This window comes from Thalassophryne amazonica, chromosome 4, assembly GCF_902500255.1.
Source record: "Thalassophryne amazonica chromosome 4, fThaAma1.1, whole genome shotgun sequence".
Classification (NCBI taxonomy): domain Eukaryota; kingdom Metazoa; phylum Chordata; class Actinopteri; order Batrachoidiformes; family Batrachoididae; genus Thalassophryne; species Thalassophryne amazonica.
Genome location: NC_047106.1, coordinates 142,806,987 through 142,819,866, shown reverse-complemented (window position 1 = coordinate 142,819,866; position 12,880 = coordinate 142,806,987). Strand labels below are relative to the sequence as shown.

Below are 12,880 nucleotides of genomic sequence, written 5' to 3'. Positions count from 1 at the left end.
CCACAGGCGAATGACACAACCGACAGGCGTGAAAAAACTCACGCATGCGCACCAAGGTTCAAGCTTGGCTGACGTAAAAACATATGAATCAAATCCATATATTTTTTGCATAAAAAGGTCGGATAGTTTTCTCACAGACCTCATACACATATACACACACACACACACACACACACACGGTCTATTAGAAAAGAAACCAACCTTTTTATTTTTTCAAAAACTATATGGATTTGAATCACGTGTGATTGCGTCAGACAAGCTTGAACCCTCGTGCGCATGCGTGAGTTTTTTCACGCCTGTCGGTTGTGTCATTCGCCTGTGGGCAGGCTTTGAGCACTGGTCCACCCCCCTCGTCTGAATTCCTTTGTCTGACTTCTTCCTGAGAGACTGGCGCTTTGCTTGATCAAAATTTTTTTCAGAAACTGTAAGGCACATCCAAGTGGACACCATTCGAGAAATTCTGACGGTTTTCGGTGTAAATTTTAAGGGCTGATGAGAGATTAATGAGTTTTACTGTCACTTTAAGGACTGCCCACGGAGCCGGACGGCGCACCACGCCCCGAGCCGCCGTCGTCAGCCTGTTTCAAGCTGAAAACTTCCAAATTTAAGCCTGTGTTGACCCAGGACGTCGAGAGAGAACAGAGAACTTTCAGAAGAGGTCGGGATCAGCAGTTTATCCGGACATTCCACTGTTAAGGGAGATTTTGTAATGAAAGACGTGCGGACGGATTTGCGCGTCGCCACCCAGCCGCTCATGGTGTGATGACAATGACCTAGCCACTGTTCCCGTATGCCTATGGTCTCAGGGACCTGCGGATGTAGGATTGATAACAGGAATACAACCTAAAACTGAATGCAGACCTTGTATGCAACAGTATCCCTTAAAACCTGATGCTGTTGAAGGTATAAGGCCTGTAATTGAGGCCTTACTGTCTGCAGGAGTCTTGATTGAATGCCCTGATTCGCTTTGCAATACGCCAATATTTCCAATGAAAAAGGCACCCCCCTCCGTAGGATGGAGAATGGTGCAAGACCCTCAGGCAGTCAATGCTGCCGTGGTCCAAAGGGCCCCATGTGTTCCAGATCCACACACACTACTGAACTCCTTGAATCCCCAAGCCCAGTGGTTTTCAGTAGTAGATATCAGCAATGCCTTTTTCTTTATTCCTATCCATGAAAATAGTCAGTTTTGGTTTGCCTTCACTTTTGAAGGGAAGAGATACACATATACCAGACTGCCTCAAGGTTTTGCTGAAAGCCCTACTATTTTCTCGCAAGCTATGGATAGCAACTTAGCAAAATTTGTTCCACCTCATGGAAGCCAAATATTGTTCAATTTCAATTTATTAATTTATATAGCGCCAACTCACGACAAAGTCGCTCCAAGGTGCTTCACACAATTCACAACAACACAAATGAATCTATAATCAAAATTAAAAGCAAGACAAGCACAATAAAAAGATAAAACACAGAAGAATAAAAGGAAATTACAAAGCAAACACAAACAAATTTAATTAATGATAAGACAGTCTAAAAAAATGGGTCTTCAGTCTTGATTTAAAAGTCTCCACCGTGTCAGACTGCGGAATAATAGCAGGTAGATCGTTCCAAAGAGTCAGACCACGGTAGGAGAAGGCTCTATACCCCACAGACTTCTTGTTCATCCTCGGAACAGACAGAAGCCCTGTGCCCTGCGAACGCAGGGGCCTCGCAGGTACGTAGGGCTTAACCAAGTCCGCCAGGTAGGAAGGTGCCAGTCCATGAACAATTTTATAAACCAACAATAAAACTTTAAAATCCGATCTGGCAGAAACCGGTAGCCAATGAAGGGATGCCAGAATAGGTGTAATGTGGTCAAACCTTCTACTTTGTGTCAAAAGTCTGGCAGCAGCATTTTGTACCAACTGAAGTCCTCGAATGCTAGACTGCGGCAGGCCAGAAAATAAAACATTACAATAATCCAATCTGGAAGAAATAAACGCATGTATCAAAGTCTCAGCATCAGCCATAGACAGGATGGGCCGAATCCTCGCCACATTTCGCAGATGAAAGAAGGCAGTCCTCGTAATGTCTCTAATGTGGGGACCAAAAGACAATGTAGGATCGAAAAGTACTCCAAGATTCCTCACTTTGTCCGTATGATGCACAACACACGAACCAAAATTAAGCGCCAACTGGTCAAAATTATGCTGATGTCTGGCTGGACCAAGAACCATCATTTCAGTCTTATCAGAATTCAAGAGTAGGAAATTACTAGACAACCAACGTCTCACAGATATAAGGCAATCTTCCAAGGCTTTTATATGGGCAAGATTACCAGCAGTTACCAGCATGTACAATTGAGTATCATCAGCATAACAATGAAAGGCAATCCCATAATGCCGCAGAATATGCCCAAGGGGTGCTATAATAATAATACATTTTATTTATATTGCACTTTACATTTGTAAACAAATCTCAAAGTGCCACAGAGGTTAAACAAAGCATAAAACAACAATCAACAACAATAAAATAAAACACGATCAATTAAAATCAATTAAAATTAGCAACTATAATTCATAAGCTTTCTGAAATAAAAACATTTTAAGATTTGATTTAAAAGAGTCCACTGACTGTGGCGCCCTCAGGTGGATGGGCAGGGCATTCCACAGGCGTGGTGCTGCTGCCTGAAAGGCTCTGTCCCCCATTGTGTGGAGCATGGTTTTGGGGACCTGGAGGAGGTGACTGTTGTTTGAGTGGAGGCGTCTCATGGGCTCATGGGGGGGACAGAAGTTCTTTGAGGTACACTGGTGCACTGCCGTAGACACACTGATAAGTCAGGAGGCAGATCTTATATTCCACCCGGAACCTAACAGGAAGCCAATGAAGTTTGTTGAGGATGGGAGTAATGTGTTGAGTTTTGGGCACCCATAAAGAGTGAGAAAAGCAAGGGGCCTAACACAGACCCCTGTGGAACCCCAAATTTCATTTTACCAAGACCAGAAGTAGTGTTATTATACAAAACACAATAAGTATGACATCAGCCAAGCAAGAACACTTCCAGTAATCACAAAGTAATTTTCCAGCCTATCAAGTAAAACACGATGATCCATACAACATACAACATATTGTTGTATGTTGATGATATTTTAGCAGCATCAGACAAGACACTTTGGCCTTATTGACTTTTTTGGCACAAAACGGCCATAAAGCCAGTAAAAATAAACTCCAGTATTGTCAGTCACAAGTAAAATATTTGGGACACAATATCAGCGCAGGTGGCCGTACTATTCTTGAAGACAGAAAAACAGCCATTTTGAAAGCTCCTAAACCACTGACAAAAAAAACAAATGATGTCTTTCTTGGGCCTAATTAACTACTGCAGGCAGTGGATACCAAATTTTGCTGAAATAACAGGGCCCCTGTCAAACATGATTTATGGGGAAAACCTTCCCATGTCAGCTGTTTTGACATGGACGGAACAAACTGAACAAGCCTTCTGTAATGTTAACAAGGCCTTAACCTCAACCGCAACACTGGCCCTGCCAGATTACAGTAAACCTTTTGTTCAGATGGTCAATTGCAAAGGGGACTTTATGACATCAGTGCTCACACAGCAATATGGCAGTAAACTGCGACCAGTGGCTTTTTACTCCACCAAGTTGGACCCTGTGGCTCGAGGTTTACCACCTTGTGTCCATGCGGTAGTCGCTGCTTCTCTGGCTGTTCAAGCCTCTGCTGGAGTAGTTTTATTTCATTCACTGACATTAAAAGTGCCACATGCTGTGTCTGCACTTTTGTTACAGACGAATATGACTTTCCTCTCTCCAGCCAGACATTTGTCATGTATGACTACCTTGTTGTCTCAACCACATCTTACTGTGGAAAGATGTATGCATGTTTTAAATGCAGCCACACTTCTCCCTGTTGAGGGGAAAGGTGAGCCACATGACTGTCTCACTGATTCTGAGGAAATTCATAAGCCCCGTTCAGATTTAAGCGATGTTCCACTTCCAAATTCTGAAATTATTTTTGTTGATGGGTCTTGTAGAAAAAAATCGGGATGGTACTAATGCTTCAGGCGATGCTGTCTTCTCGGCCGACAAAATCCTTATTGCTCGATCTCTACCAAGTCATCTATCAGCCCAGGCTGCTGAGCTCATAGCTTTGACTGAGGCCTGCACACTGATGAAGGGAAAAAGCGTTATTATATACACTGATAGTCAGTATGCCTTCTCAACAGTCCATGTTTTTGCCCAATATTGGAAAAATAGAGGGATGGTTACATCATCTGGAAAATCAGTTTTACACAAAGATCTTTTGCTGTCTTTGTTGCAAGCAGTCCAGCTTCCCACAGCTGTTGCCATTTGCAAGTGCACCGCGCATACTACCAGTCAGGACTCGATCTCCTGTGGTAATTGTTTTGCGGATGAAACCGCTAAGGCTGCAGCCCAGGGGACACTGACGGTCCTGCTTTCTGCAACTGTCAGCATGGATTTACAAATTCTTGGAGATATGCAGAATCATGCCCAGGCGTCTGAAAAAGCTCTTTGGGAACGTCAAAATGTCCACCAAAATGCTGATGGCATTTATGCCTGATCCTTGAACAAACCAGTCCTGCCCCGCAGCCTTTTTAAGTGGACTGCTGTTTGGAGTCATGGGCGGTGTCATGTCTCAACGACAGGGATGGTTGGACTGGTTAATAATCATTTTTTAACAGATTTCAGGCATATGCAAAGCAATACTGCAGAGCATGCTTAATTTGTGCAAAACATAACCCACAGGGAAATGAGAGGCCACAACGAGGGAAATTCCCAACACCTACATACCCATTTCAAACAATTCATATGGATTTTATTGAATTAAACCAATGTGAGGGGAGGAAATATTGCTTAGTACTGATTGACGCATACAGCAAATGGGTGGAGATATTTCCTGTTAAACATGCAGATGCTCTGACAGTTGCGAAGATTCTTTGTAGAGATATAATCCCAAGACATGGGACACCTGAAACATTGTACAGTGATAATGGCACACATTTTGTAAATAAAATCATTCAGCATTTAACAGATCACTTGAAAATAAATGCAAAAACACACTGCGCTTATCATCCTCAAAGTGTAGGTTTAGTGGAAAGAACAAATGGGACAATTAAAAGTAGGCTCAGGAAATGCATGGAAGAAACACAAAAAAAATTGGGTTTATTGTTTGGATTTGGTGAAATTATACATGCACATAACACCCAGCTCAGAGACTGGCCTTATGCCATTCGAAATTTTGTATGGCGGGCCCTACAGAATACCGGATTTACAGAAAATTGCTGAGCCTGATAATGAGGATGAGGGATTAGTTGATTATATGAGACGTGTGTTATCCCATAAGAATGTCATACATGCTAACAAGATACCAGACTCTCCTATTTCTGTGCAGGGCCCTGAGAATCAGATCCAGATTGGCAACTGGGTGCTGATAAAGACTATTAAGAGAAAGAACTGGTCATCTCCGAGGTGGGACGGTCCATTCCAAGTGCTGCTAACCACCCCCACTGCAGTGAAAATTGCAGAGAGGTCATCTTAGGTGCATCTATCCCACTGCAAAAGACAAAGATACCTGAAAGATCCCAAACAAGACAAGGGGAGCGACGTGTAACAGTGTCGGCTGATGGCCTATAACAGAGACAGAGAGTGACCAGGAGCGAACAAAGACAAAGACCAGAGGTTGAAGCAGATACCAGGGTCCTGAAGCAGACGAGTAACCAGCTGTGACCAAGGAGAGGCCTGGCAACTTAGAGGCCTGTTAACTTGAACCAGAATCAGAAGCAGACGTACTACAAGCTTGAAATACAGCACTGACGTGACCAGACCAGGAGACAGAAGCAGACGAAACTGCATCTTTGAGAATGGGAGACAAGACAATCCTGTTCTATTCCTGTGCACCTGTGTTTGAAGAAAACGTCAAGAACAGGGCACAGGACAGAGTACATGACACATTATTTTAATTCCAGTTGCAGCATGCCTTGCACATACTGATGATAGTACAGATTTATGCACTACAGCTGAAGGGAAATAACATAAAAAGAGTTCCAGATTCCCTCAGTCCCTTGCTGAACTGAACTGAGACTGTGAACTGTCACCTTCAGCCCCTAAGCCCAGACAAACTGCACCTTTTGAACTGTCACCAAAGAAAGAAGACATCTTTAAGACCAGAACTGTAGTTTCTCTCTGTCCCTTGGGGAAAAAAAAACAACAAAAAAAAAAACAAAAAACACAGGGACAGAAGGAGAGAAATATCTACAGGTTGTTCAAAACACTGTTTTAGCCATGGAGAGCTTTGCTGCCAGAGCAGGATGCAAACTTCACACCCTGATAATAATGACGATTATTGCTGTAACTGTGGCATCTACTATGTGGTGGTATGAAAAAATATATGAACCAAGTTACAATTCAGACCAAAAGCAAGTGAAACCACGATCAAGTTTTGAATGGATGTTTGATACGCCACGTAACCCATATCAGATGAACATGTGGTACAGATATGCTACGTTTTTGGCTAATGAAGTGAATGTGAACAATTGTTATGTGTGTTCTTTGATGCCTGTTTCCACAACACACCCACGCATAAAACCACTGCCTCTCCTGAATGTTAGCCTTTTGTTTCCACATGTAGTAGCATCAGCAATCAACCCCAAGGTACTTAATCAATCAGGTCACCAACATACAGGCTCTTATGGAACCATCATGACACAAAAAAACATATCATTTAAATATTTCTTGCCTGTAGAAGAGTCACTTGAAACGCATATACACACCAATCTTTTCCTTGATCCTGGAGCTCGACTCACCTGTTATGCAAACAACCAGCCTTTGTTTTCTGGTCCAATTACTAATTTGGGAAAAATAGCTGTGTTGTGTGAAGTCATTTTGGGGCCGTGTACTCGCCTATTGGATGGAAGCTTTAATCATACTCAAGCTCCCTATGGGGGTAAATGTATAGATTACTTCCAAGCACCGGACCTGATGGGAACTTATGCTCAGGTGAACATGTATTGGCTGTGTGGCCACGATGCCTTCATAGCCCTCCCAGCGGGATGGACAGGTAGATGTGCCCCAATAACCACGGCTCAGCACTCCTACGTCGTAGTCGCTCACCCCTCGACCAGTCATCGCTTTAAGCGTGACTTGGCTCCCCATGACCCCATATGGGGAACAGATGTGCCTCTGGACGCGAAGCTGTGGTCCACAGACCAGAAAGTCCTGTTGTCACTCTTCCCCTGGGTGGGTGTGGCTAAGGTGAGGCTGCGTGTGGAGACTCTAAATTACCGATTTAGTTAATTTGTGAACTCCACTGTTGAGGCTCTTAAGGGCATAAGGGCGGAGTTGTCAGCTCTGAGGATCATGGAAATGCAAGATCAAATGGTTTTGGATCAATTAACTGCGGCCTCGGGTGGTGTGTGTGCCATGGTGGGAGAGAGTTGTTGTACATTCATCCCTAACAACGATGATGATGCCGGAACAATAGGTTTGGCTATCCAGAATCTAACAATGTTAAAGAACACTGAGTAAGGATTTTGTTACAGATAATAGCTGGACCTCATGGTTCTTTTCTGGATCATGGTATCACATTCTGTTAAAACTGCTTATCCCAATTATTGTCCTGTTAACCTTGCTGAGTGTTATAATTTGCTGTATAATTCCTCTCGTACGATCATTGGCTCAACCGATGATTTCCACCACAGTCAACAGTTTGTTGGTAGATCGAGATTACATAGCTCTTTTGCAGTCTGATTTGGGGTCATGCTCCATCCAAACGGGGCAAAATGATGATTAAGAACATTGCTTCCTCTGAATGTAAGTATTTAATGTTTCTACAAAGATGACCAGGCCACTGAAAGTCCAAGCATGGAGGTGGTGGTTTTGCGATGATGAGGATGAAGACATTATCACTGAAAAACAGGGGGAATAATGTTAAAGAATTTTAACTTTAAAAGATACTTATCAATGATTGTCTTTGATTCTGTTTTTATACATGTATGTGTGATTTCACCTAAATATTATTTTCTTAAGTTAATCACTGAACTGCTCACAACTGTAGAATGACCTTTGCTCACAAAAAAAACTATGAGAATGTAAGCCTTGTATTTGCTGAACACAGATGTATAACGAGTCGACCTTGAGCAGAGAACACAGCCTCTACACTAGCCCAAGGCTGGTGCTGCAATGTTTCAATTTGCAGAACAATTACTATCTGTTTGAGCAGACCACAAGGCACCTTCAGGTGCAAAGTGACACAAATGTAAATTGACTGAAGGAACGCAGCTATGCTTCTGAATATTGTTCTTTTAATATGTCTGTGTACAACTTGTTTCAATAAATCTTGGAAGAGAGTGGGCGGGCCCTTCAGAGCTGACTGACAGACAGTGACGAGGGGTCATGCTGGCTCTCCCTGATCAGGAAAGAAATTCAGTGTTTCCGTGTGGTTATTCTCTGCAATAATTTGAGTTGTTCCCTAACACCAGGCTCAACTCTAACAGGTCTTGGCAGTGTTGCTTAGATTGTATCCACACTTCCTCTGTCTGTATTAGACAACTCAATTCAAAGTTCTGCATCGCCTACATTATTCAAATGACAAACTTTCTAAAATTTATCCTAGTGTTCTGCCATGTTTAAGGTGTTATCAGGGTCCAGCTACTATAGGACATATGTTTTGGCTTTGTCAGTCACTGAAAAGGCTTTGGAAAACATTTTTGATGTCAATTCATACATGTGCAGGACAACAGTGATCCCTTCCCCATATATATCTCCATTTTTGGAGTTCCTCTGCCAGAGATCACTGCTCCGAGATCACAAGCAAGGGGCATAAGTTTTGCCTCATTAATGGTGTGAAGACTCATTCTTCTCCAGTGGAAATCAGACAAACCTCCTTCATTTGATGGCTGGATTAAGGACATGCGCTCCATGCTGCAGCTAGAAAAACTGAGATGCTGTACAACTAACAGTCGTGAGAAATTTGGGGTGACTTTGACTCCTTTAACTATGTAAAAAAAAAAAAACACCATAAATTCAACATCATCATCTTATAAATATATAAACCATAAACATGACGGAGCAATGTATGGGGTTTTTTTTGTGACTATTTTAAAAATATCTGTTTTTATATATTTACAAATGTATTATTATTATTATTATTATTAGGTTGTGCTGCCATTATTGCTGTCTTTTTGATATTTGGTCCTTTTTTCCTCTTTGTCTTCAGTTTATATGTCTTGTTTGGGGGCAGAAGGCTGTGTGCATTGTGTTGTTTCCTGTAAAATGAAAAGTTACAAATAAAGTATTTAAAAATTAAAAAAAAAAAAGAACTGTACAGAATAGACCTGACTTCTTGCAGCCACACAGTCGCTCACAACCACTTCTGCAGCTGCAGGATATGAAAGTGAGCAGTGTTTGAGGTGCAGCTGGTTGACGGGGGACAATTGGTCGGATTGCAGCTCCTCTAACCACTGCTGCTGCAGATGTTGGTGGCCATGATGTCACAATGACGTCATGATGTCGGCTTGTTATCATAATACCTGTTTCATTTTGAAGTAGTCTTGTCTATCAAACACTGAAGATACATTATATCACTGCAAAGAAATAAATGATGACCATGGGTGAAATACTATTTTTGACATCCACGACACTCATGGCATCATGACATCACACCAGGAAAAGCTCCAGGAGGACACATGGGGACTTTTAATATGTTGTTCAGGATGGTTAAAGGATCACATCCAGCAATTTTCAGCGCTCTACTAATATTTTCTGAGCTTGGCCAAAAAAGAACCTAATATCACTGGACTAACCCAAGGTGGATCCGCATGTTGATTTGGGACAAGTTTTGCCCTTCCTGATGCAACTCCACATTACATGGAGAAACCAGCAGGGGTGGGGTTTGAACCGGGAACCTTCTGCACTGAAACCAAGTGCACTAGGTTTTTCACCTTACTGGTGAAGATGAACTACAGACAAGGAGCAAAGACAGAATCATTCATCTGCTGCCTCCATAACAGTCTTGCATGCAATCTGACTGACTGACTGATAAATGCTTTGCTGAATCATTTGTTCAGATGGGACAGGTCTGATATGGGGAAGCAGCTGAAGTAATTATTACCAGAGATCCTCAGTGATTTTTGTCACACTGGAATGCAGTTATTTTTAATGGACTGGTCGTTACATATTCTGGTGCCTTTGACTTTGTGTAAAAGCATCCAGAGAAATGACCTCAGGCTTTATTAAAGTGTGTGAGCACGTCATGTGGAAAAGGAGTTTTCTGCCATTTATCTCAAGCATGGGGGTGCACAAAGAAACAATTTGAAAACACTGTGCGTCTTTGTCGAAGACCACAGGTCTGCATGCAGATCAACAAAATCCAAAGCCAGTGGGACGGGAGTCAGGTGCTCAGACCACCTGCTCGACAGGGCACTGGTGCACAGAGTACGTAAAGCCAGAAAAAAAAAAGTGATGCCAACAGATAGCGACATGATACAAGGTGTGACACTCATCCTGACCAGCAGCATTAAGACAAAAAAATGGAAGTGACAGCATTCAGTAAAGAAAAGTCCAAACCTACTGCATGTCAGCGTGGACATCCCCCCACATGCACACCACTCAGTGACATCAGCTCAACCCTGAAAATCTAAACTGTTCCTCTGTTTGCTTTCTGTGACAGATTCTGGACTGATGATGTGAGGAACTATCTAAACACAGAGCTGTTGATATCTGAGGCATGACAGCGCGCTCTTACACTGCTGTAGATGTTTCGGTGTGTAGCAGGCGGATCGACGTGCCACAAGCGGATGGTGTTGTCTGACGAACATGTGAAGAATGAGCCGAGTGGAAGGCAGGCCTGTGATGGATCAGACAGCTCAGGATACATCTGGAAAGAAAAACTAAATCACGATGTGGAACCTGTACCCTGGAACAGACAAGTCCAATTACTGACCGTGCTAACAAGCTACAACAGGTTAGCTCACTCAGACCACTTCAAGGAACAGAAACCCTCTAACTCATTTACGAAAAAAATACTGTACAACACTGATCGTCTTATATCAACTCAACTTTATTGATATAGCTCTTTAAAACAACCGTAGTTGAAAAAGTGCTGTACATAAGGACATAAAACAATTAAAAGCAATAAAATAAATAAGAACAATTGTTTCATTGTTTTTTTTAAAAACAATTACAAACAATAAAACAATAAATAAAAGCAAACCATAAAATGTTAAAACAAAAAACCAGCGTCTCATGCAGTGCTAAAAGCCAGGGAGTAAAAATGGATTTTAAGACTGGTTTTAAAAATGGACAGTGAGGAGACTTGTCTAATGGTGGCTCATTCCATAGTTTTGGAGCAGCAGACATAATCCCAGAACCCAAGCCACGCCCACCACAAGTGACTCCAAACATGGCATCAACACCACCGCCAGATCTGAGCCGAGTCAACCAAGTCCTCAATCACTTCCTGGGGGATCCCAAGATGCTCCAAAGCCAGCTGGGAGCTATAATCCCCCCAGCCTGTCCTTGGTCTTCCCTGGGACAAAGACCGGTTGTACATGCCTGACCTCTCCAGGTAGACTGCCATGGACCATCCTCACCTCACGCCCGAACCACCTCAACTGGCTCCTTTGGAAGAAGCAGTGGCTCTACTCTGGGTCCCTCTCGGATGGTCGAGCTTCTCACCCTGTCCCTGAGTGGAAGACCAGGTACCTGATGGGGCACCTCCTTTTGCTATCTTTATTTCTATTTGCTATCTTATTCTTTCAGACATTGCCTGAAGTTCATGACCATAGGTGAGGACAGGAGGGTAAATCAAGTGCTAAAATAAGAGGCTCACCTTCTGGCTCAGCTCCTTCATCACCACAACAGTCCGGTGCAGCGTCCCTAAAACATCAGATGCCACCCAACTCCATTGATTGATCTCATGCTCCAACTGACCCCCACTGGTGAACAAAACCAAGAGGTCCCTCATCTCCAACACTTGCGGAAGTAAGTCTCCCATGACCCTGAGGGGGCAGTCCGCACATTTCTGACCGAGGCCATGGTCTCAGATTTGGAGGTGCTGACCCTCACCACAGTCTTTTCATATGAGGGCTCGACCGATATGACTTTTGTCAGGGCTGATACTGATTATTATGAATTTGTGAGACTGATATTTGTCTGCAGTAAAAGAAAAAAAGCATAAAAAAATTTAGAATAACAAATTCTTAACACATAACATTACAGCATAGATATGAGGGCAACTTTTTAGCCCCCCTATGAAATTTAACATTTTCTTTTCAACAGAACAAGGACAGACTGAGGAAACGTATGAGTAATATATACTGTTTTCATCCTGCAAAAGTCCTTTATTGCAGTCTTTGTGAGCTGATGTCAGCTGAGTCCGTTGGAAAGTTTTGTGCATGCTCAAAACTTTGAGTGGAGAGCTTTCCTGCTGGTTGCACATTTGTTTACAATTTTGTCCTCTTGTCATTTGTTACTTCTATGATATTCACACATTCATATCCTGTGGCTGTCTGATGCTTCAGACTGGGCTTCTGATTGACCAAACATCTAGCACAGGGTGTGAATTCAGCCCCAGAGGACAGTTCTCTCAACACAGCAGCATGCAGTGCAGCTGTTCATTTAGCTAAGCTGAAGAAAAAGTGTGTGCTTTTTATCTGGATACCAGCACACTTGGCGGATGCTCTAGGTGACAAGGCGCCACAGAGAAAAATGGCTGTTTGCTGTCCTCACCACTGTAGCTGCACAGAACACCAGCACGAGAGGATGCTGTCAGCAGGGGATGTAGTGAGGAAGTATGATGTCATGATCCCTGCGTGAGCTGGATTCTAGCCCGATTTGCGTTCAGACCTCAGTGGATCCCTCTAAAA

The 12,880-nt window shown here is 42.9% G+C and overlaps 1 protein-coding gene across 1 annotated transcript in view; it reads right to left on the bottom strand.

The window, feature by feature from the left end:
* Positions 1–12,880, bottom strand: part of wdr62 (WD repeat domain 62) — a 206,245-nt gene that overhangs the window by 161,344 nt on the left and 32,021 nt on the right. The window contains exon 10 of the mRNA XM_034168870.1: positions 10,759–10,890. Coding sequence (XP_034024761.1) covers positions 10,759–10,890 — 132 coding nt within the window. The remainder of the gene's footprint in view (positions 1–10,758; positions 10,891–12,880) is intronic.